The sequence below is a fragment of the Musca domestica genome, unplaced genomic scaffold (assembly GCF_030504385.1).
Source record: "Musca domestica strain aabys unplaced genomic scaffold, Musca_domestica.polishedcontigs.V.1.1 24, whole genome shotgun sequence".
NCBI lineage: Eukaryota > Metazoa > Arthropoda > Insecta > Diptera > Muscidae > Musca > Musca domestica.
The window spans coordinates 5,986,143-6,012,479 of record NW_026712272.1 but is presented as its reverse complement, the minus strand read 5'-3'; the positions used below and the strand labels follow the sequence as shown (position 1 = coordinate 6,012,479).

At 38.3% G+C, this 26,337-nt stretch overlaps 1 protein-coding gene across 6 annotated transcripts in view; it reads left to right on the top strand.

Moving 5' to 3' along the window:
- Nucleotides 1-26,337, top strand: part of LOC101888065 (extended synaptotagmin-2) — a 60,681-nt gene that overhangs the window by 25,712 nt on the left and 8,632 nt on the right. For 4 of the 6 annotated variants that reach the window (XM_059123418.1, XM_059123414.1, XM_059123419.1 and 1 more), the window contains 5 exons: nucleotides 13,185-13,656; nucleotides 13,722-13,763; nucleotides 13,833-14,384; nucleotides 18,074-18,244; nucleotides 21,584-21,672. In XM_059123418.1, the coding sequence (XP_058979401.1) occupies nucleotides 13,330-13,656; nucleotides 13,722-13,763; nucleotides 13,833-14,384; nucleotides 18,074-18,244; nucleotides 21,584-21,672 (1,181 nt within the window). In that variant the 5' untranslated portion in view covers nucleotides 13,185-13,329. Of the gene's footprint in view, nucleotides 1-13,184; nucleotides 13,657-13,721; nucleotides 13,764-13,832; nucleotides 14,385-18,073; nucleotides 18,245-18,720; nucleotides 18,807-21,583; nucleotides 21,673-25,027; nucleotides 25,114-26,337 lie in introns of all 6 variants that reach the window. The other 2 variants (XM_059123417.1, XM_059123416.1) reach the window with 2 other exon arrangements.

The following is a 26,337-nucleotide window of genomic DNA, read 5'->3' as shown; positions in this document are numbered from 1 at the left end:
AATCGCTCGTTGCCGTGATACAGGTAGCGTAGCCCGACGTCGACGAAGTGGACGGAAGAAAACAGCAACATCAGCAGAAATGGTTCGAAAAGTAAAGAAGCGACTTGATTGAAAACCTCGTCGCAGTGTCCGAAAAATGGCTCGTGAGCTGAACATATCGCGACATTCCAATCGGCATATATTAAAAAATGAGCTCGGCGTAAAGCCATTGAAATTCCAAAAAGTTCAAGAACTTACTTCGCAACAGAAAGAAAATAGACTCAAAAAGCTTAAGAGTTACTTCGCTTCGCCGAAAATGGTGAACTGCCGAATTTGGTTTTCTCTGCTCCGATGAGAAAACATTCGTTGTCCAGCAGTTTGTAAACAAACAAAATGATCCTGCTTACTTGCCAAAGAGGTCAGCTGAAAATGTGCACTCAAGCGCCGGCCATGGTGATGGTGTAGGCCTCCATAACTGCCGATGGTCCCTCTCCGCTCGTATTAATCGAGCGTGGCGTCAGAATAAATGTCGAATATTATCGCGAAAATTCTGGACGGTGTATTTAAGCCTTGGGCACGCAAAAATTTTGGACGCAGACCTTGGACATTCCAACAAGACTCACTCAGCACCATTGCACTCAGCACGCGCCACACAAGAATGGTTACAAAATGAGGTTCCTCACTTCATTTCCAGCACACAATGGCCACCAAAATCTCCGGATACCAATCCCTTGGACTATTGTGTCTGGAGTATTTTGGAAAGCAAGTGTCAATCGCCTCAAGCAAGCGCTTCGCTGGGAATGGGCCAAAATACGGCAGAGCAACATTAGGGCAGCGTGTGACGGTTTCATTGGCCGTTTGAAGGCCATAATTCGTGCCAAAGGGGACCAATTCGAACAAATCTTAACTTATTCTAAAATTTGATGCTATTTCGACATTTTTTGCTTTCATTCAATAAAATTAAAAATAATGGCATTGGACTTTGTTGCAGTTTTTTTATCTCACCCTGTAATAGCAGAACAGTTGAATTTAATGTTTTTCTGTAGATACACGTGGGGGTATTTTACCTCTAGAAACTACGTACATGGTCACCTCTCTATAGAATACCAGCAAAAAATCTTCGGTGGGATCTCTTCTGTCCATAGAAGACTTGTGGGTAATGTTTCACAGATGGGAACTTGTAAAGAATTTCTTTTATCAACAGAAGAAATTTTGGAGTACTTTTGAACAAGTACTGGCTAAGAGAGACTCTCTCTCTGTAGGGAAAATTTTAAGAATGGATATAACCTTTGTATGGTGTTGGAAATCTAAAGAAAATCCCTCATCAGAGTTTGGACAACTTTGTTGAAATTCATTGTTTAATTTTATATAATTTCCAAGCAATGGTAATTTTAAATAGTTACTTGGTTAGCAAAAAGTTTCGGAGATGTGTCTTTTCCACAAATAGTTTAGGTTTTCTTTAGAAAAGGCAAAAAAAAAATACGAACTACCTTCCCCTCCTAATGTTTCTTTCAAACATTTGCTGTTAGTAATCCTATGATTTTTTATTTGTCTGCGTGGTGGCACTACCTACCTACCCTCAAATGTCGTTCAAAAGTATTCCGTTGGGCGCCATTGTGCCATGGTGTGTGATAAATGGTTTTTAATAGAAAAAAAACTAAATACTTTGTTATGGCAGTGAACCATATGGGCTGCCAAAGTAATAACACCCCCCATTGACCTAATATTAGGACAACTAATGCAATATTTGACGCAGTGGCTATCTTTTTAATTGTCCTTCATTAAGTTTCGCACTCGGTGGGTGAATAACGAAATATGTCAAACATTTAAAATTTAGTTGGAAAGACAAATGGATCCATAACAAAAGTCGAATCATGCTTTCCGAAAATACTGAGCTTCAAATAATAATCCATACCAAAAACCTTTCAATTGCAACCCCAAAATTCCATATTTCCAGCTACGCTTATCTTGGTATTAGAATGCCTGAATAAATTACAAACAAAAATGTAAAGATTGAAATAATATTTACTTTGGGTTCTTTTTTTTAGATAAAATGTGTGATTTTAGTCACTTTTATGAGACGTGAACCAAACAAAGCCAAGTCAACATCATGAATCATTTGATTCGTTGGGGGCGCGGGGGTGATAACTGCCGTTCTCACTCTTTTGTTCCTTCCAAATGTTGACATAAAACTAATTTCTAGATAAACATTGCAAATACTCATCGCGATGTGTGATAAAATTCTTTATTTTTGTGTGGGTGAACATCTAATTGTCTGGAGCCGAAACTCAGTGTGTTCTAGATAAAATTCGATTCGAAAATGCAATAAAGCAATAAAGATTTTAAGAAATGTTATTTGATGAATTTTTTGATAATTTCGGCAGAGAAGTTGAATTTTTTGTTATGTTATGTTTCATAGAGGAGGTGGAGGTCTTCTATTGCCCCTAGAAGAGCTGGAGCTATTCTATTGTCCGTAGAAGAGCTGGAGCTCTCCTCTATTGTTCAAAGAAGAGCTGGAGGCTCTTCCATTGTCCTTAGAAGAGCTGGAGAGGTCTTCTATTGTCCATAGAAGAGCTGGAGAGGTCTTCTATTGTCCATAGAAGAGCTGGAGAGGTCTTCTATTGTCCATAGAAGAGCTGGAGAGGTCTTCTATTGTCCATAGAAGAGCTGGAGAGGTCTTCTATTGTCCATAGAAGAGCTGGAGAGGTCTTCTATTGTCCATAGAAGAGCTGGAGAGGTCTTCTATTGTCCATAGAAGAGCTGGAGAGGTCTTCTATTGTCCATAGAAGAGCTGGAGAGGTCTTCTATTGTCCATAGAAGAGCTGGAGAGTTCTTCTATTGTCCATAGAAGAGCTGGAGAGGTCTTCTATTGTCCATAGAAGAGCTGGAGAGGTCTTCTACTGTCCATAGAAGAGCTGGAGGCCCTTCTATTGTCCATTGAAGAGCTGGAGGCTCTTCTATTGTCCATTGAAGAGCTGGAGGCTCTTCTATTGTCCATAGAAGAGCTGGAGGCTCTTCTATTGTCCATAGAAGAGCTGGAGGTCTTCTATTGTCCATAGAAGAGCTGGACGCTCTTCTATTGTCCATTGGAGAGCTGGACGCTCATCTATTGTCCATTGAAGAGCTGGAGGCTCTTCTATTGTCCATAGAAGAGCTGGAGGTCGTCTATTGTCCATAGAGGAGCTGGAGGTCTTCTATTGTCCATAGAGGAGCTGGAGGTCTTCTATTGTCCATAGAAGAGCTGTGGGTCTTCTATTGTCCATAGAAGAGCTGTGGGTCTTCTATTGTCCATAGAAGAGCTGTGGGTCTTCTATTGTCCATAGAAGAGCTGAAGCTAGGTAACCTCCAGAGCTCTTCTTTGGATAGTAGAAGCTCTTGTATTATCCATAGAAGAGCTTCTAAAGTCCATAGAAGAGCCATTGTCATATAGAAGAGCTCTTGAGGTCAACTAGTGTCCATAGAAGAGCTGTAGGTCTTCTTTTATCCATCGAAGGGCTCGACGTCTTCTATTGTCCATAGAATAGCTGGAGCTGTCACATTGTCCATAGAAGAGCTGGAGCTGTCATATTGTCCATAGAAGAGCTGGAGCTAGAGCTGGAGCTGGAGCTGGAGCTCTTCTATTGTCCATAGAAGAGCTGGAGCTGGAGCTCTTCTATTTTCCATAGCAGAGCTGGATCTCTTCTATTGTCCATAGCAGAGCTGGATCTCTTCTATTGTCCATAGCAGAGCTGGAGCTCTTCTATTGTCCATAGCAGAGCTGGAGATGGAGCTCTTCTATTGTCCATAGAAGAGCTGGAGCTCTTTTATTGTCCATAGCAGAGCTGGAGCTGGAGCTCTTCTATTGTCCATAACAGAGCTGGAGTTGGAGCTCTTCTATTGTATACAAAAGACCTGACCTGAGGATTGTTTAAATTTCCACATAAACATTTTATGCCTTCCCTCGTCTCCCTCTTCATGTTCTTAACTTTAACGGGACGAATAACACATAACACAATTACCCAACATGATATCCATTTTTGTCATGTTCGCCAATTTCATCTAAACTCCATCAAGGGAAACAAAACCACTCATGGTCTGTAAAAGATAATTGCATCCCCTCCCATCTTTGGTGTCGTTATTCCAACACCTGATACTGCCACGACAATTGCCATTGTGAGCCAGCAAAATAACATCAGCAGACACTCAGCATAACTTATCTCTATCCATGACAATGGAGGCGGGGGATTTTTTTTCTCTGGAATTTACACCAATCATTTATCATTCCACCCACACATGTACACATACATTGTTTGTACATATGTATGTATAACTGAAGAGTTCCGAACCCATACAAGTGCCACAAAACACTTGTTGCACACTGCATTCATGTATGTGGGTTATGTTCGAAAGTAGGTTAATGCCAATTGCTTGGCAAGGTCACTGGCAATCTGGTTGCGAACTGAAGAAAGGAAAATAAATATTGTTTTTGCAGAAGACTTCCGTTGTTCAAAAATTCTCTATAAATGGTAGTGCTATAGAAGAGTTTTTGTTAAAAATAGACCATATGGGGGATGGTTGTCTATTTTGTAGAAGATAGGTCTGCTCTAAATTTAATTACAATGAAATCAAATAGAGACATGATTAAATTTTCTCAAACATTGTAGTGTGATAATCAAAAAATTCATCACGCCATTTATCGGGGAACTTGAAACTATGGCAAAATATTCCATAAACACCACGAACTATAACCCTTAAAAGATCTTGACAAAACATAGGGGACTTATACATTTTTTTATAAATAGTCCAGTGCTTCAATCAAATTCTTCTAAGTTTTTTAAGACTGCAGATGATATCTGCAGACAACATATGTTCTGCAGTTTCTCTAGACCGATATAATTTTGCAAGTCTTTTGTGCTGAAGAAAATACGCCCATGTCTTCTCTCTTTTAAATAACCACTCCTTTTGTTTGACAACACAAAGTAAAACAGAGTGGCGCCCAATTACTGTTTTACAACTTTTTCTGTGCAGTACCACAAAGTTGCCAAATATAATGGCTATGGGGAGCCGAAAGAGGCTAAGTAGCGAAAAATATTTTGGATGGTCATCAGCAATGATTATTGTTTTAAGTTTTTTTTTTCACGTTTGTGTTTTGACAATTTTTTTACAGGCTACAGTTTAATTCCTCGCTGTCGGGGGAACATTTAAAAACTTTTTTGCCACTTAAGCGAAATTGTAATATAATTGTAACTTTTTTCCATGATCTTTCATTTAAAACTTTTGCGATAAATTTTCATCGCCGACATAAGAGTGCAGAGACGCTGTTTGTCCTGGTCAAAGGCAGTCACAGGAAGCTGGAAGTCATCTGCCAGAATATATACTGTTTTGGGGAAGCAAGTGAATATGATTTCTGGAAATGGGAGAAGAATTTATGATGCAAATTAAATATAGATTAATGCCAGCGCGACAATAGAAGACCTCCAGGTATTCTAGAGACAATAGAAGACCCCAGGTCTTCCAGAAAAAGTAGAAGACTTCCAGGTCTTCTATAGAAAATAGAAGACCTCTAGATCTTCTAGAGACAGTAGAAGACGTCCAGATCTTCTTAGGACAACAGAAGACTTCCAGGTCTTCTACAGACAATAGAAGACCACTGGGTGTTCTAGAGATAACAGAAGACTTCTGGGTCTTCTTAGGACAACAGAAGCTCTTCTATGGACAATAGAAGAGCTCCAGCTCTCTTCTATGGAAAATAGAAGAGCTCCAGCTCTCTTCTATGAAAAGTGGAAGAGCTCCAACTCTCTTCTATGAAAAGTGGAAGAGCTCCAGCTCTTTTCTATGAAAAGTGGAAGAGCTCCAGCTCTTTTCTGTGAAAAGTGGAAGAGCTCCAGCTCTCTTCAATGAAAAGTGGAAGAGCTCCAGCTCTCTTCTATGAAAAGTGGAAGAGCTCCAGCTCTTCTCTGGACAGTGGAAGAGCTCCAGCTCTTCTCTGGACAGTGGAAGAGCTCCAGCTCTTCTATGGACAATGGAAGAGCTCCAGCTCTTCTATGGACAATGGAAGAGCTCCAGCTCTTCTATGGACAATGGAAGAGCTCCAGCTCTTCTATGGACAATGGAAGAGCTCCAGCTCTTCTATGGACAATGGAAGAGCTCCAGCTCTTCTATGGGCAATAGAATAGAAGAGCTCCAGCTCTTCTATGGGCAATAGAATAGAAGAGCTCCAGCTCTTCTATGGGCAATAGAATAGAAGAGCTCCAGCTCTTCTATGGGCAATAGAATAGAAGAGCTCCAGCTCTTCTATGGGCAATAGAATAGAAGAGCTCCAGCTCTTCTATGGGCAATAGAATAGAAGAGCTACAGCTCTTCTATGGACAATAGAAGAGCTCTCCAGCTCTTCTATGGACAATAGAAGAGCTCTCCAGCTCTTCTATGGACAATAGAAGAGCTCTCCAGCTCTTCTATGGACAATAGAAGAGCTCTCCAGCTCTTCTATGGACAATAGAAGAGCTCTCCAGCTCTTCTATGGACAATAGAAGATCTCCAGCTCTTCTACGGACAATAGAAGAGCTCCAGCCCTTCTATGGACAATTGAAGAGCTCTCCAGCTCTTCTATGGACAATAGAAGAAGACTTCCAGGTCTTCTATGGACAACAGAGGAAGACCTCCAGATCTTCTATGGACACCAGAAGAAGACATCCAGGTCTTCTATGGACAACAGAAGAAGACATCCAGGTCTTCTATGGACAACAGAAGAAGACCTCCAGGTCTTCTATGGACTACAGAAGAAGACCTCCAGGTCTTCTATGGACAACAGAAGAAGACCTCCAGGTCTTCTATGGACAACAGAAGAAGACCTCCAGGTCTTCTATGGACAACAGAAGAAGACCTCCAGGTCTTCTATGGACAACAGAAGAAGACCTCCAGGTCTTCTATGGACAACAGAAGAAGACCTCCAGGTCTTCTATGGACAACAGAAGAAGACCTCCAGGTCTTCTATGGACAACAGAAGAAGACCTCCAGGTCTTCTATGGACAACAGAAGAAGACCTCCAGATCGTCTATGGACAACAGAAGAAGACCTTCAGGTCTTCTATGGACAACAGAAGAAGACCTCCAGGTCTTCTATGGACAACAGAAGAAGACCTCCAGGTCTTCTATGGACAACAGAAGAAGACCTCCAGGTCTTCTATGGACAACAGAAGAAGACCTCCAGGTCTTCTATGGACAACAGAAGAAGACCTCCAGGTCTTCTATGGACAACAGAAGAAGACCTCCAGGTCTTCTATGGACAACAGAAGAAGACCTCCAGGTCTTCTATGGACAGTAGAAGACCTCCAGCTCTTCTATGAACAGTAGAAGACCTCCAGCTCTTCTATGAACAGTAGAAGACCTCCAGCTCTTCTATGAACAGTAGAAGACGTCCAGCTCTTCTATGAACAGTAGAAGACCTCCAGCTCTTCTATGAACAGTAGAAGACATCCAGCTCTTCTGTGGACAGTGGAAGACCTCCAGCTCTTCTATGGGCAGCTCTTCTATGGACAATAGAAGAACTTCAGCTCTTATTTGGACAATAGAAGACCTCCAGGTCTTCCAGACAAAATATAACACCTCCAGGTCGTCCAGAGACAATAGAACACCTTAAGGTCTTCTAGAGACAATAGTAGACCTCAAGGTCTTCCAGAGACAATAGAAGACCTCCATATTCTGTATCTTAGGCCATTACTGGAAATTTTCTACTGGTTTCTGAAAAAATTAGCCTCTTTTCTGGTACACATAGAATACCCAAATAAATTTTTTTCTTAATTCCCAAAACTCAATTCCTTTCATTAGATGTTATTGAACTTTCTCAAGATAAAGTGTCAACGATTGGTTTCTTCGCTTCATTAAATTTAGAAAAAAAAGAAGTGTTTTCTTTATCCGCTTTTTTCTACAAAAACAACAAAAATCACAGCTATATGTGATCGATCGTATCGCACACAGATCATGTCAAGTGGTTGTTGTTGTTGTTGACAAAATCAAAGCAATAACAACAACAACAACAAAAAGAAACCAATGTCTGCCACTCAAATCCATGGGCGCACCCCTACCCAACTACTATGTGAGTAAAGTAATGACAACATTCGTCGTCAGGGGATGTAGCTCAGATGGTAGAGCGCTCGCTTAGCATGTGAGAGGTACGGGGATCGATGCCCCGCATCTCCAAACGATAATTTTTATTTATATATATATTTTTTTTATTTATTTATTATTTTTACTTAATTAATTTATTTTTTTTTTTTGTTGTAAATAAAATATTTAAAATGTAATTGTATGCTTTTTTCTGTATTGTTTATTTTACATTCTGCCGTAACATCTTTTGAATGTTAATTATTATTTCAATATCAACTTGTGTGCTTTGCTGTTTTTATTTTTTTCTTCCTTTGTGTCTATTATTTAGCACCCATTTTGTTTTGTTCTTTCCACTTGTTTCCAGTTCGTGGTGAATAATAATAAAAAAAAATCAATGGAAATATTCATATTTTCCGGCTCATTGGCATGTTTAGCCGGTGAATGGTGTGGATGATGTCATTGATTGTGGCGGCGCAATGGGGTTTCTCAAACATTTTAGTGTTTTTTTGTCGGGGGGAAGGGTTTTTTTTTTTTTGCTTTCACAACAAATTCATTTTGGATACCCATAAAGAATAAATTGAAAAAATACACAACACCGAAATTAATGATAATGGTTTTGTTTTCAAATTTTTGATTTGAGAAAATAACAAATAATATCCAATATGAGTGTAAGCGGAATGACTTTCCATATGGACCGTAAACGCATTTTTTTTTAATTTTCGGATTCATATACATAGGAATCTTTGCATTATAGGTATGCAGTATTCTTGGTACTGCTACCGACAGCAATACATTATTTTGAGGATATTTTACAAAATATCGTCCCTCCACCATTTGGGACCATAAGAAAATCTTCAAAAAATAAAATCCTTTAAAAATTCTATTAAAATCTTTAAAATATCTATTATCGGAAGGTGCCGATATATGCTCGCATAGACATTATTGTGGACATATATAGACAATTGCTTTTCAGGGGTTAAAGTGTTCACAAAGAACTTCTTGTGTGGATTTTCAGACAATACCATTGGAAAAATGGCTAAAATCATCAAAATGCCGAATATCGGAGGGTACCGTTATATGGGGGATATACGATATCGTGGACCTATATAGACAAATCTATGTCAGGGGGTAAAGTGCTCACAAAGAACCTCTTGTGTACAATTTCAGATAATTCCGTTGAAAAATGTAACTAAAATCATCAATATACCTAATATCGGGGGTACCGTTATATTGGGGGCTAACGATATCGTAGTCCTATATAGATAATTCTCTTCCAAGAGATAAAGTATTCACAAGGAACTCCTTGTGTGGATTATCAGACAATTGCGTTTAAAAATGTGGCTAACATCATCAAAATACCGAATATCATCAAAATACCTGTCTGCAGACAAATGAGAGATCTGTGCAAAATTTTAGCTTCCTATCTTAATTCGTTAAGACTGTAGCATGATTACAACAGACGGACGGATGGACGGACAGGGCTAAATCGTCTTAGAATTTTACGCTGATCAAGAATATATATACTTTGTTGGGTCTGACATGAGTATTTCGAGGAGTTACAAACGGAATGACGAACTTAATATACCCTCCATACTATGCATTGTAGAGGGTATAAAAGGGGTCTTTTTTTCAAAAGATGGCTTAAAACTCCCTTTAAACGGGATACTAGTAAGTCACAATATTCTTCAAAATTATTTGTCATAAAATTCTACTACGGTCACAAAAATATATCAAAAGTCTAAATCTAGTCCTACTGCAACAAAGTCAAACGTCATAATTTTTACATTTTTATACCCTTAACTCTCTCATTTCCTCGAATTACTCATGTCAGACCCAACAAAGTAAATATATTCTTGATCAGCGTAAAATTCTAAGTCGATTTAGCGAAGTCCGTCTGTCCGGCTGTTTGTCTGTTGTAATCACGCTATCTTTCGAACGAATTGAGATAGAAGGCTACAATTTTGCACACATGTATATTTTGCCAATAAGCAGGTTAAGTTCGTAAATGGGTCATGTAGGTCCACGTTTTCTTATAGCCACCATATAAAGGTATCTCCCGATATTCGGTACTTTGATCATTTTAGCGACAGTATTCACCGGAATTGTTTCAAATTTGGTATCTGAAGTTCCAAATGGATGCTACAGCCTAAGACAGAAAATTGTCTGTGCAGGTCCACGTCTTCGCATAGCCCCAATATAACGGTACCTCGTTATGTTCGGTATTTTGATGATTTTACCGTCATTATTCGCCGGAGTAGCTTTAAATTACGTATTGTCCATGCAGGTTCAGGTCTTCGTATAGGTCCCATATATCAGTATATCATGCTACAGCCTGTGACCGAGAATTGCCTATGCAGGTCCAGGTCTTCGCAGAGCTCCGATATAGCGATACCTCCCGATATTCGGTATTTTAATGATTTTGGCGACATTATTCACCGGAATAGTTTCAAATTCAGTATTTGAAGTTCGTAATGAATGCTACAGCGCAAGACAGAAAAATGTGTCTGCAGGTCCACGTCATCGTATAACGCCCATATAACGGTATCTCCCTATACACGGTATTTTGATGATTTTAGCTACATTATTCACCGTTTATTTCACCTTTCGAATTTGAATATGGTAATGGCTTATGACAAACAATGCTCATGTAGGTCCCCAATTTTTTTTTTTATTTTTAAGATTCGGAATTTTTAAGATTTTAACAGAATTTTTAATGGATTTTATTTTTTGAAAATTTGCAAATTCTTTCCAAATGGTGGAGGGTATTCAAAGTTCGACCCGGCCGAAATTACTGTTTTTTTAACTTGGTACAGTTTTCCTTTAAATTTTATTGAATGAAAACAAAAAAGTCGGAAATAGCATCAAATTTTAGAATAAGTTTAGATTTGTTCGAAGTAGTCACCTTTGCCACGAATTATGGTTCCCAAACGGCCAATGAAAACGTCACACGCTGCCCAAATGTTGCTCTGCCGTACTTTGGCCAATTCCCGGCGAATTCCCATTCTTAGGTGGCGCTTGCTGAGTGCGATGGTGCTGAGTCCTGTTGGATTGCCCAAGGTCTGCGGCCAAATGTTTGCGTGCCCAAGGTTTTAATACACCCTCCAGAATATTTTCGCGATGATATTCGACATTTATTCTGATGCCACGGTGGAGTTACACAAGCGGAGAACGACCATCGGTTGTTATGGCGGCCCACGCCATAACCATGGCAGACGCTTGAATTCTCGTGGCCAACCGAAGGTGCACATTTTCAGCTGACCTCTTTGGCAAGAACGACACGATTATTTTGTTTGTTTACAAACTGCTAGACAACGAATGTTTTCTCATCGGAGCGGAGAAAACCAAATTCGGCAGTTCACAACTTTCGGCCAACTCTTTAGCTCTTTTGAGTCTATTTTCTTTCTGTTGCGGTGTAAGTTCTTGCACTTTTTGGAATTTCAATGGCTTTACCCCGAGCTCATTTTTCAATATTTGCTGAATGGAATATTCCCATATGTTTAGCTCACGAGCCATTTTTTCGGCCACTGCGACGCGAGTTTCGACCAAGTCGCTTCTTTACTTTTCGAACCATTTCTGTTGATGTTGCTGTTTTCTTTCGTCCACTTCCTTGACGTCGGGCTACGCTACCAGTATCACGGTAACGAGCACTTGCGATGGTACGAGATACAAAAGATTTATTCACATTTAAATGCTGAAGAGCTCTAACGATAGCCACTTGTAGTTTTCCAGCCAAATATAAAGAAATCACACTATCCTGCTTGAATTCCATTCTCACCAAAAAAATATAATGAGCTGTCACTGGAATAATTTTAACAGCTGTCGGACGAGTGGCTTAGAAATGACAGCAGTCTGAAGGTGGTTGCAGTTTTTTCATCTCACCCTATAAAAATCAACGGATTCCAAGGAATGTTAATCTGAAAAATTAAAAAAAATGTAGAAGAGAGGGGAACTTGCCTCCTCTACACAGGTTACTTTGGGTTGTTAAATTTGTAAACACCGATATAAGTGTCTTCCTTTTTAGCTCTTTTTTATATTCAGCTATATACTTTTTTTATATTCAGCTTCTACTGGCTTCAGCTGGGACTCTTCAGCTAAGCCTTAGAAATCCTTTAGAAAAGTTCACGATTATAGAGTTTTACCCCGGCTTAGAAATTCTTAAAAAAAATATGAACCTAAATATTGAGTAATTAATTCTAGGCTTGGTTTTAAAAAGTTCGTAAAATATCCACAGAGTGACCTTAGAAATTAGTAACGAAAATTGTACAGCTCTGCGAAGGAGCCAAAAAAAAATTCTCAAAAAATCTACTAGTCTAAAGCACATACTTTCTTTCATTCTCTCTCTCTCTCTCTCTCTCTCTCTCTCTCTCTCTCTCTCTGTGTTGACCTTCCTTTTCATTTTGATAAGCGATTACTAAATATAAGCCACACTGTGACCTTGCCGAATATGAGTCTTCTATTTTCTCCTCTTTTCTTTTTAATTCAAACATCTGAACATTTGACTTCACGATTTATATTTGTAATCATCAAAACCTCAAAAAAAATTGGAATTTTAAATAACTTTGCTCGCTGACTGCCCTCCCGCAATGAGTGCTTAGAACTAAAAATACTCGCACATTTTAATATGGAAACCACGTTCTAAAATTCTAAAAATGCTATTCAGAATTATTTCGTTGCGGCAAACAATTAACTGGTCAATGTTAATGCAAAACAATGACTCACAGAGCGATCTCTCAATCTGAGCAACCAGAGGTTTTGTTATTTTTAAACCCTTGCGACAGAAAACTTTATGTAACATTTTTGGATATTTGAATTTGAGCTACAGGATGCGCTGGATAAGACCGATTTGCTAGAATGAAATTTTAAGGAACCTTTCTTTGGTCAAAGATATAGTAGTTTAGTTTAAGAACCGCTCAACCTCAAGGCATTCAATAATTCTATGAAAATTTTATTTATGTACAATTCTATAATTTTATGAACTATTTCTGGATCCTATGCAAAAAATCTACATTACTCTTAGGGGGTATTTTTAAATCCCTTTTTAACTTTTTACTTCATTTTCGTTATCTATTTTAAAGTTTTTCCGAATATTTAATCCATTTCCTTTCTTTTATTCTCTTTCAGTGATTTCCAATACGAAGAAGTGCCGCCAGAGGAGCATAGCGATTCTGATACCGTGGTGAATTCAGCACCATTGGCTGAATTGCAGGAAATACCAGCGGATCCTAACTTCGACGACGACGAAGAAGAGCAAGACGAACTACGTAAAATGGAAGCTACCACCACATCCGCTGCTGCAGGTGCCGTCGCCGCCGAAACGAATAGCGATACCACAGTAGCCAAACCCTCATCCGCCGAGGATAGCATTTTTTCCACCATGTATGCGGTGGCCAAAAAAGTGGCCATAGTTGGTTCCATATATTTGGTGGGCTATATGGGCTGGTCGGTGGCATGGCTTATTGCTCCGGTGGTCTTGTCGGTGGCTCGTGATCGTTTCCGTAAATCTACCGAACACAAAAGAAGTATTGCCAAGGCATCGGCTTTGGCCTCCGAAAAGGAGGTTATTATGGCTCGTATCGATGAGTTGCCGGCATGGGTAAGTGGAGAAAAGAAATTTTATGAGATCTCTATAAGATTGACAGCTGATGTTTGTTGCCACAGGTTTACTTTCCCGATGTGGAACGCTGTGAATGGGTGAACAAGGTAAGCGAAGAACGGTAATTTGTTGCAGGCATAATTCCTTAATTTCTTTTTGTTCCATCTTCTTTTCAGATTCTCAAACACCTCTGGCCCAATGCCAACCACTATGCCCGCACCCTGGTGAAGGAGACCATTGAACCCGCCGTTGCCGAATCTCTGGCCAATTACAAAATGAACGGTTTCCGTTTTGATCGCATCATTTTGGGTACCATTCCGCCGCGAATTGGCGGCGTTAAGGTGTATACCCAGAACATTGGACGCAATGAAATCATCATGGATCTTGATCTCTTCTATGCCAGTGACTGTGATATTAATTTCTATTTGGGCAGCATGAAGGGTGGCATTAAAGATTTCCAAATTCATGGTTGGGTTCGTGTGGTCATGAAGCCTCTGATCCGCAGTATGCCATTGGTTGGCGGTCTCCAGATTTTCTTTTTGAATAATCCAAATATAGATTTTAATTTGGTCGGCGTTATCGATTTGTTGGATATGCCGGGTTTGAGTGATCTGCTGCGTAGGATTATTGTGGAGCAGATTGGTAATATTATGGTCCTGCCGAATAAGCTGCCCATAACATTGAGTGATGAGGTGCCGGCGACTTCGTTGAAAATGCCCGAACCGGAGGTGAGTTTTTGATTGAGACAGAAATAGATATTTGATGATATCCGAAATCGGAAGCATGCAAAGTTTTGTGACAATTTTTATGGTGTTGTCTTGCAACAATCACTGATGAAGAAATCACATGCGAAGCGACACCTATACTTGAATTTAGTTGAGGAAATATATCCTAAATATTATATTTTTTAAAGTTCTTAGCAAACATTTTTTCGGATCAGGGAAAGCAAATAATTGAAATTCCGAAAAACGCAGTAGGTCCAATATTTATACAAAAGAAACCACATTCGGCAGTAGAAGCTAGAACCTGCAGAACTCTATTTCATTACCATTAATTTGATTCCCAGGACTACAAAATAATTCATAGATTTAATGAATAATCGATATGGCCATCTTGATATGGCCATCTTGCTCCTCTTATCCTCCGCCGCTTTATCAGCGCGTTGTTCCGCATTCTTCGATTCACAGGGAAAATATCAATCCAAATTTGCGGAATAATCAACGTGGCCTTCTTGAAGAAATGTCTTGACAATCCTTATTCTCTTATCCTCTGTCGCTTTCTCAGCGCCTTGTTCTGCATTCTTCGAAACGCAGAAAAAATGCCAACCTAAATTTGCGGAATAAGCGATATGGCCTTCTTGAAGAGATATCTTTACAACCCTGATACTTTTATCCTCGGCCACTTATGCCAATCGAAGTTTGCAGAATAATCGATATGGTCTTCTTGAAGAGATGTCTTGACAACGCTTATCCTCTGGCACTTTCTCAGCGTGTTGTTTCGCATACTTTGAATAATAGGAAATAACCGAAATGACCTTCTTAAAAAGATGTCCTGGCAGCCCTGTCACCTTATCCTCTGCCGCTTCTATGGCACTTAAAATCCTCTACAAATCTATTCGTTCGTTTAAAAATCGAATTCTGTTAACTCGAAAATATATTCTGAAACCTCCTTCCATATTTCTTCTTTCTTTATTTCGTTGACAATATTCATTCTCAGCTTTTTCATTTTGTATTCCCATCTTTCTAATATTTTCTGCAAAAAAAGAACACTCTTTTCGGGCAGTCTTCTCGCTCTATCTGAAATAATCGATATGGCCTTCTTGAAGAGATGTCTTGGCGCAAATCTGCTCCTTTCATCCTCTGCCGCTTTCTCAGTGCCTTGTTCCGCATTCTTCAAATCACAGGGAGAATACCAACCCAAATTTACGGAATATCCTATATGGCCTTCATGAAGAGCTGTCTTCTGCCACTTATTCAGCGCGTTGTTCCGCATTCTTCGAATCGTAGGCGAAATATCAAACCAAATTTGCTGAATAATCGATATGGCCTTATTGAAGATATGTCTTGGCTCAAGTCTGCTTCTCTGATCCTCTACCGCTTCTATGGCACATAAAGCTTCCAACTCTGCTCGTTTACAAAATCACATTCTGTTAACTCGAAAATATATTCGGAAACCTCGTTCAATACTACTTCTTTCTACATATCGTTGACAATATCCTTCAGCTTCCTCACTTGATAGAATAGAAAAATAGAACACATCTTTCGAGCAGGCGGAATTTGCGGAATAATCGATATGGTCTTCTTGAAGAGATGTCTTGACAACCTTATGCTCTGCCACTTTCTCAGCGCGTTGTTCCGCATTATTTGAATCACAGGGAATAATCCATATGGTCTTCTTGAAGAGATGTCTTGACAACCCTGCTCCACTTATAACCTGGCGCTTTCTCAGCGCGTTGTTCCGCAATTTCGAATCACAGGGAAAATACCAATCCAAATTTGCGAAATATTCGATATGGTCTTGATGAAGAAATTTATGGCACTGATTCCTCTAAAATTCTACACTGCTCGTCACTCCAAATTAATAGAATATTGTTGAAGAGGTGTCTCGGAGACTCTGCTACTTTTATCCTTTGCCTCTTCTACGGCACTGAAAGCACCCAAACTTCTACACTGTTCGTTCGTAAAAAATCGAAATCTGTTAACTTGAAAATATATTCTGAAACCTCGTTTAATATTCCTTCTTTCTGCAATTCGTTGAAAATATTCATAAGCTTCCTAAATTGATATTCCAATCTTTTCCGCGAAAAAAAAACAATTCTTTCGAACTGCCTTCTCGCTCTATCTCTATACTTCTACTTGTTCCGCATTCTTCGAATTACAGGGAAAATGCCAATCCAAATTTGCGAAATAATCGACATGACCTCCTTGAAGAGATGTCTTGGCAACGCTGGTACTCTTATCCTCTGCCACTTATTCAGCACGTTGTTCCGCATTTCTCGAATTGCAAGATAAATTCCAATCTAAATTTGCGGAATAATCGATATGTCCTTCTTAAAGAAATGCCTTAACAAACCTTATCCTCTGCCACTTTCTCAGCGCGTTGTTCCACATCCTTTGAAACACAGGAAAAATGCCAATCGAAATTTGCGGAATTATCAATATGGTCTTCTTGAAGATATGTCTTGAGAGACCTTCTACTCTTACCTTCTGCCGCTTCCTCATTAATCCAAATTTGTGGAATAATCGACATGGTCTTCTTCGAATGACAGGGGAAATGTCAATCTAATTTTGCGAAATAATCGATATAAGATTCTTGAGGAAATGTCCGGGCAACCCTGCTACTCTTATCCTCTGACGCTTCTACTGCACTAAATTCCTCTAAAATATTTGAAAAGTTCATAGAATCAATGAATTATTTCCTAGAACTACGCAAATGATTCATAAAATATTTATAAGGTTCATGTTACCATTGAAATTGTTCATTGAATTAATGAAACTATTTATTGAGCCATGAAAATGTCAATTAAAAAGATAACAAAAACAATAAAATAGTTCATAGAATTAATGAAATTATACTTAAAACTACGCAAATGATTCATAAAATATTTAAGATGTGCATTGAAGCATTAAGTGGTTCGTTTAACCATTGAAATTGTTCATTGAATTAATGAAACTATTTATTGAGCCATGAAAATGTTTTACAAGTCAATTAAAAAGTTAACAAAAACAACAAAATACTTCATAGAATCAATGAAAAATTTAATACATTCAGTGAACGTATTTATAGAACCAATAAATCGATCATTAAATAACGTGAGAGGTTTCCTTCTTAGGAAGGCGCAGCAAATGTCTCCGGAGTGGTTCTCTTTCTTTCCGGAAGGCTTTTTGACTAACAAAATACCTATTGGAGATCGCAAAGCCTCTTATACTTAGCCGACTGCTTGAATTTTCTACTTAGACTATACCTACCCTAGACCTATTTATTTTCCGCTAATCCAGAAAGATCCTTTGTACAATTTTTCAGCTTCCCTCAGCGTAGAGATAGATAACTAAAGTATGCTACTGAAATGCCGAAATTTCCTTCTTAGGAAGGCGCAATAAATGCCTCCGGGGTGATTCTCTTTTTTCCGAAGAATTTTTGACTAGTGAAATACCCATTGAAGATCGTACAGCCTCTTATACTTAAACGACTGAATTAATCGCCTACCTAGACCTATACCTACCCTACACCTATTTATTTTCCGCTAATACAGAAAGAACCTTGGTAGAATTTTGGTATGTTCTTTAAGCTTCCCTCAGCGTAGAGATAGATAACTAGAGTATGCTACTGAAATGCCATAGAAATCCCTCTACCATGCCCTTTAACTTAACTTCAGCTAATTTGAGTCTTTAATTTTCCCATTTTCTTTCGTCCCCAGGGTGTACTGCGCATACACGTCGTGGAAGCCAAGGATCTAATGAAAAAGGATATCAGCATGTTGGGTAAGGGTAAATCCGATCCCTATGCCATTATCAATGTGGGCTCGCAGGAATACAAAACACAAATTATCGACAACAATGTCAATCCAAAATGGGACTTTTGGTGTGAGGTAAGTTGGAAAAAGTCTGTCATAATTTGGCGAATACCAAAAAGAGCATTGTGTGGAAATTCCATTTTAAAAATTGGCCAAAGAGAAAATTTTGCTATAAATCTAACCTTAAAAAAATATGATTTTTTTTTAATTTTTTCTGCACTTACACAAAAATAGCAAGTTTTCCAAATTTTAAAGTTTCGTTTAAATGTAGTCCGAACAAATATCTTGTATTTAGTCCGAATGCATGCTCTTTGTTTTATTTGTTACTCTTGTTTTTTGTTAATTTTCTTTTTGTTATTTGTTTTTTCTTTTCTTTTTTCCCCCATCTGAAAAATGTTATATAAAACTGTGCTATTCTCTGAAAATCAAAACCAAACTTTGCTTCCTCTATGATCAAATTCCAAAAAAACAAAAAAATCCGCAAAAAAAATACACACCAAAAATTTTGTGTTCACTCTGTACTACTCATCCAAAACCAAACCACAAAAAAGGCGAAAATATTTGCCGAAATGGGCCAATTTGTTGAGTTTTCTTTATACGATGCTGATGAAACGGGCAAAGATGAAGACTTGGGAAGGTAAGTTGAATGAATAAATTATTAAACAAAAAACAGAACAAAAACAAAAAGTCATGTAAGCTAAAAACCACAAAAATTAAAAAAAAAATGCAAGGAAAGTCTAATGCAGGCGTGGGGCTTCAGAGAAAAACGCCTCAAAATGTGAAGTGTTTTTCCAGATTTTGTGGGGTTCCATGCTGTGAATAAAATGGTTCAATAGCATGGATAAAATTATCTATATTTCTATATTAACTGGACAAAGAACCTAAAAAAAGCTAAGCTTCAAGCCTTAAATGTGAAAACACAATCAGGGCTTCGCTTCATTTTCTCGCAGCGCTTCGCCTCATTTCCTTCCAATAGAAATGTGGAATTATAAAGGCATTTCAAAGCCATAATTTGTCTTCGACGAAGCAACAAATTTTATTTTAATTCACTCTTGAGGCCAAAACACATTCAGGGCTTCGCTTTATTTCCTTGCCATGTCGCAAAATAACTTCTCTTATTTTTTAATTCCCGTTGAGTAATAACACCGCAGCCCTTAATAATTTATCTTCGAAGAAGCAAGAAATTTTATTTATTTTTTCACCATGAAGGCTAAAACACAATCAGCGCTTCGCTTCATTATCCCACTATGGAAATGTCGAATAATACAGATATTTCAAAGCCGTTGAGAAATCCAAACAGCGCCGCTCTTTATAATTTGCCTTCGACGAAGCAAGAAATTTTATTTTGTTTCACCCTTAAGGCCAAAACACGATCAGCGCTTCACTTCATTTTCCGCTATGGAAATGTCGAATTATAAAAGAATCTCAAAGCTATTGAGGAATTCTAACGCCACCGTGCTTGGCTTCGACGAAGCAACAAATTTTATTTTAATTCACTCTTAAGGCCAAAACACAATCAGCGCTTCCTTTCATGTTCCCGCTTTGGAGATGCCGAATTATAAATGAATTCTAAGGCTATAGAGAATTCTTACGTCATTACCCTTTACCCATTTGTCTTCAACGAAGGAACAAATTTTATTTTAAATCACCCATATTGTCAAAACACGATCAGCGCTTCACTTAATGTTCCGCTATGGAAATATCGAATTATAAAGGAATTTCAAAGCCGTTGAGAAATCCAAACACCGCCGTTCTTTTTAATTTTTCTTCGACGAAGCAACAAATTTTATTTTAATTCACTCTTAAGGCCAAAACACAATCAGTGCTTCACTTCATTTTACCGCCATGGAAATGTCGAATTGTACAGGTATTTCAAAATTATTGAGGAATTCTAATGTCATAGCTATATTTTTCTTCGATGAAGGAACAAATTTTTGTCTTTTTTCACCCTAAAGGCCAAAACACAATCCCTTCATGTTCCTGCTTTGGAGAAGCCGAATTATAAATGAATTCCAAGGCCTATAGGAAATTCAAACGTCGTTGCCCTTTATAATTTGTCTTCAACGAAGGAACAAATTTTATTTTAAATCACCCATATGGCCAAACACAATCAGCGCTGCGCCTTATTTTCACACTGTGGAAATGTCGAATTATAAAGGAATTTCAAAGCTTTTGAGGCATTCTAACGCCGCCGCCCTTGCTAATTTGTTTTCGACGAAGCAAGAAATTTGATTTTGTTTCACACTTAAGGTCAAAACACGATCAGCGCTCTACTTCATTTTCCGCTATGGAAATGTCGAATTATAAAGGAATTTCAACTCATTTGAGGAATTCTGACGCCGCCGCACTTTCTAATCGGGGCTTCGCTTAATTTTCCTACTTTCGAAATATCGAATGATAAAGACATTTCAAAACCATTGAGGAATTGTAAGGCCGTAGCTCCTTATAATTTGTCCTGTACGAAGGAAGAATTTTTTTTTTGTTTCCGCCTTAACCAAGACAGAATCGAAGCTTGCGTTTTGTTATGCCTTACTTATTGTCAAAATAAAGAACATTTGGGCGAAAATTATACAATAACTGGACGTCCATCTGTGTTTTACCGTAAAATTTGAAAATGATTATGTCAACGTCCTAAATGTTTATTCTGTCTGGGGATTAAGAAACACAATAAAAGCATGCAAGGCGTGAAGCTTAAACACATTCGACACTTTAGAAAATTTGTGACTTGATTCCCCATTGCCTATTGTTTCCATTTCCTAAATATTAACACCTAATTAAAAGCCTAAAGGTGAGAAAACATAAGTCATCGGATGGCTTCTTCGGAAAAGAACAAAAGAGCGTAGGGCCAAAATCGAACTATGTCAACCTAAAACTCCTTTGTTCATTGCTTTGTTCCTCTACAAAGAAGCCAGCCGATGACTTACTGTGTAACTACATAAGAAGCTTCAAGTCATGGCTAGGCATATTTTGTGACATTTCCTAAAGAGATTACTGAGTCGCACTAAAATCCTGCAGTAGTTTCCCATTATAATTTCACATTAATATACCTAGCCATGACTTCAAGCTTTATGTACTTGCACCCTTATTTGTACTCTCACCTTAAGCCTTAACCAAGCGACGCGTAACGCCTGCATTGACTTTCCCCCTTGAACACACACAAATAATTGAGGAAACTCCATATGGGGAAATTTTTATAAATAATTATTGGTTGACCATACAAAACAACATAAAAATTAACCGATTTTTAATAAGTGAGTAGTAGAAAAAATAGTTTTCTTTATTTGTATAACCGCATGTTTGCAGGATTCGCTTCGCTTACTAACCCAACAGGCTTGATTTCTAAAAATAGACAAATTCAAAATTTTGGCTTCAAAACTTAAAAAAAACAATTTAACAAAATTACTCTCTTCTTAGGCCTTTGTTAATTCACCCGTGGGCCAGGAGGTCTTTTTCCACTTGTGGGACAGTGATCCAGGTCCACAAGTCGATGATTCTTTGGGCAGGTTGTGTATAACCCAAAGCTTGTTCACTAACCCAAGGCATTAACTAACTGACAAGAGTTCGGTCTCTAACTGTGTTTTTATTTCGTTGCATGACAAACTGTAGCCTAACTATTAACGAGGAGGCAATGATTCTATTACCTCAAGTTAATTTCAATGTGTGAACCTACCTTAACATTGAGGTAAATGTGATTAGAGCAAAACGTATCGTATCGTTCACTGCTATTTTTTTTTTTTTTTTTTTTTTTTTTGGAAATTTTTGGAAATACTTTATTCCGTTTGAAACAGAACATTTGCAACTTCCCTTTGTCCAAACTTTTGGAAATTTTCGGATTAAGATTCCTCAAAATCCATGTATTTAAGCAATTAAGTGTCTTTGGCAATATTGCAGATTTAAAAACGTGGAATATTTTTTTCGAGACCTTTTTTTAAACGAGTGAAGGGAATCTAAACCCGGTTTTCGGTTGTCAATTCAACTTTCTATCTGGCTCGAAGATCTTCCCATGTTCAATTGGCCTCAAATCCGGGAACGGAGGGATTAAGGCAGTCGTCCATATTCATGGTCCCCTCTATGAACACTGTAACAACTGAACACTAAAGGAGAAGTCGGCCACCGCCATGTTTTTGGTTCTGCAAATTTTTACATTTTTTTGCCAAATATCTCAAATTTGCTTGGTTGATCTCTGTAATGCATGATTTTTTCTGAGGATTCGACCATAGAGCACATTTTCATGCAGGTCCCTACGTACTGTAATGGCACTTACGCTTACGCCTGATAACTCTGACACATTTTCGCTATTTGCACAGCACAGGAATTAGATTTCACCGTTCGTACTGTACTTCGAATTTGTTGATGTTGTTGTTGCAGTAACACATGCAGATGTTTGGATTCTTATAATCTAGTTCGAGGTCCAGGTTTAAAAATTCCGCTACTTTAATGGGCTGTAACCAGAGATCTGGAGTGAGTTGGGTAGGTTTGGCGGTGCAATTAAGGAGGTGCAACATGTGGTGCGAGCCTGTATCACATGCCGCACAGCCGCCACGCACATTTTCGTCAATTCGTCCTACCTGATAGGCTTCTTGATATACAGGGTTGCAGATATTCGACGGACCTTTGGGCCCATTCCAATCGACGTGGCTTGTCCGCAGGCAACATTCTTTGCGTCAATTGAATTTTGTACGGGAACAAATGCAAACCAATGCGAATAATCCGTTGTAAAGTGGACCGAGCCATGCCGAACTGCTGAGAACGGCGTTTTTGGGATGTTCTTGGGGACCTCTTGTCGCAGATAGCTGTGGCTTGGATTGCTGGCAATCCTCTACTAATTTGTGTGGAAATGGCGTGTAATGTTGCTCGAGAGTCTTAGCCACTGGCGAAAACATTGAAATTGGCGAAAATCGTCTTTGCTGACATCCTTGCCTGTCTTCAGTAGCGGGACAACCCGACTCATTTTCCAGACTTCGGGAACCATGTTGGTTCCCAGGTTCCGTCTGCGACCAATGCTTGGGTTGTCTTAGCGTTCCGGATGACATTTGCAACATCACCCGTCGTAAACTGAGGTAGTTCTTCCCCGGCGGGAAGATATCTTCGCTTCGCCCTGTCGCTTTCGGGATGCTCGACAGTCACCGTTACGTCGTTAAAAGTGCCTGAGGTCCTATCATCCTTTTCTCCAGGGATCGAGAGCGATTGAAGCGTTACACGCAGCTTACTCAATCGGATCCAATGTTGCAACACTTCAAGTGGTCTAGGCACTTTTTCTTCTTATGTTCCTATACCAACCGGCTGACTTCCACTATCAATTCGCTGATTCTAGGATCAGAAGGGTTCATTTGCTACTCCCGCTTCGAATTTGTGTATTATTAAGTTGTCGTTGTCTCCGATGAATATTCTACAATTTTCTAGTCCTTTTGTATTTGTCGGTAATTTTTTACGGAATTGTGATTTTTTGATTGGTTTGTGTAATTTTATGACAAGATCTCGCCTGCCCATGGAAGTTTGTTTGAAAAAAAAAGAATTGTACAAAAAAAGTCTTTTTGTTATAAGAACGTGTGGATCGTGATCGAGAATGTTTATAAAAATGGCCAATTGAAAAAAGTAATAAAATATAACAATTAATTGTCTGAGAAAAGTGCAACCTTGAAAAAGGAAGCAGTCTTAAAAAATAAAAAATTGATTTGACGATTTGAGATAGACATGTATCTTTACATTGACCATGGTAGAAAAATACAGGCAGATGCATCAGCGCTTGGGAACATTGAAATTTCAAAAAATCTTAAATGTTTATTCAAAAATAATTTAATTTGTATATGTTTTCCTATACGACCTCAATCGGAGGTTGTTATAATATAATACCAATTTTTCGTTAAAAATTGTCAATTCCAAAATTGGTTTACAGCAGTTGTGTCGATGCCACTACATTTATCTTCTACCATGCTATTGACGCTCACTGTATGTCCCTCAATTTTTTTAGGAAATGATGGAATATTTAATGGATTTATTATGTTACGATACGTTACTTATTTCGATTATGCAAAGAATTGCGATTAGTTTCCAACATGAATTATGGAGACTTTAACATTTCTCTTCATAGGAGTAGAACTCAGAAACTTGAGTTGGTGGAAGAAGGGAAGACCTTTCCCCTGTCCATCTTCCATTTCAGGCAAATCTTGATTTTTTTTCTTTCATAAAATTTTCGGCGTGTAATTTCATATTTTTAATAAAAAAAAAATGACTACGTTACGTCTCCACTATTTAATCCCGATTTCTGTCATGCAACCCTGTGTTTTTTTTTTTTGTTCTCAAAAATGGTAACCTGTTAACTCTTTTTCTGTACTGCTCCTTCTCTCCATATATTTTCTAATTGAACACTCTACAATAAATCATAGCTTGTCGCATGTCAAATTCAATAGCCAGCTCTATTCATAGCCTAATATATTTACTCTATTTTTATTCAAAAACTCTGCACTGAAGCCTGGCATGTTATGTCTCATGCTCTCTCCTCTCTCTCTCTTTCTATATATGCACTTTGCATTGAAACAAATTAATATAAAATTGAGAATTACTATTCGATGTCATAATTTGATTATATTTGTCTGTGTATGTAATTGGTCCTAAGTCCTCACTTGGAAATTCTTGCACTTTTTTCTGTCTGTCTGTCTGTCTGTCTTTATTTGTGTTCAAAATTTATGTGTGAAATTCCAAAAAACAAAAGCGCAATTAAAAGAAGTGTAGTAATGATAACACCGGCTCTCATTGAGTGTGTAATGTTTCTCTCTATCTCTCTCTCTCTCGCCCCCATTTTGTGTTTACACTCTTGATATCGCTCTCTCCCCCAATCCGAAATTGTTTGCGCAAAAGGCTGCAGTGGAGGTTACACAGCACAGTGTCATCAGTTATCGTTTATTTGATTGGGATCGCACCGGTGATGATGAATCCTTGGGAAGGTGAAGGATTTTTTTTCCATAATCTAAAATATCTATTCTTGTCTTTTTTTTAAACAAATAAAAACGATTTGTAGACTGTAGATAAATAATTTAGATTTGATTATATACTTTTCATTTGTAGATACAATTTTATTAGCTGAAAATTTTCTTCTTATCTTTTCTTCTAAAAATGCATGATTAGATCTCTTGTAGTTTATTTCGAAGATCAGATTCCGAAAATGATTTTTTTACTATATATAAAATATAAGATATAAAAAAACATAAGATACCAAATATGGTCACAAAAAAAAGAAAAGAAATGTTAGACGTAGTTTGAGATATATAACGTATCAGAGAGATAATAAAGGCACCGCTACAGAAGAGAAATAACGATTTAAGAGAAAGGAAAAGACTCAAAACTGTGGTGCGATTCTCTAACTCATTTTTGCGTTAACGACAAAAGTCGGTAAAATTAAAATCTTTATAATTTCGGTGATTAACGAAATTTATCCGTAAGTTAGCGACGAAATTAAAGCAGTCCCTAAGACCTACCGATAAATACCAATGTCGTCAACCTAAAATGCCCATCTTGAATTATGGCTTTCCGTCCTAGGCAATTACCAAAGAGACTGGGTGAGCAAATTGATAGCTCCACATGCTGCACAGTGAATGAGAACGCCCTCTCTACCACAATAAGCTCACCTTACCCATATCCATTGCCAGGTCTGAAAAATTACCTAACCTTTTCATTAGGTTCAGACCAACTCCCCATTATCGTCGCCTTCAACAGACCACCAGACTTCATAGGTTCTGAACGCCGAACTTTCCTTAACCATGGAAATGCCAATTGGCAAGAATTTAGAATTCATCGCCGCTTTAAAGAACTGTCCAACCCATTTGATATTCAGACAGCAGATAGGTGTTTCCGGGAAGTCATCAAAGCTGCAGCCACTCGAAGTATAGCTGTTGGTCGAATATCTGAAATAAAATCTAATGTCCCAGCAGAGTCAGCGGTACTAACAAATGAAAGGGATGAGTTTCGTTGTACCCCTGAGTCGGGGAACTAACTCTGAAGGTAAAAGGGTTAGTTGGCGAGCATAAGCGGAAAATGGGCTAGAACATGTAAACCATTGCAACATCAGTACCGGATCGAGTGAATTGTGGGCAACGTTTTAGTCGCTCTCGAATCTTGGAAAATAATATAATCGGACATCTGTCTCTGTCCAACCCATTTGATATTCAGGC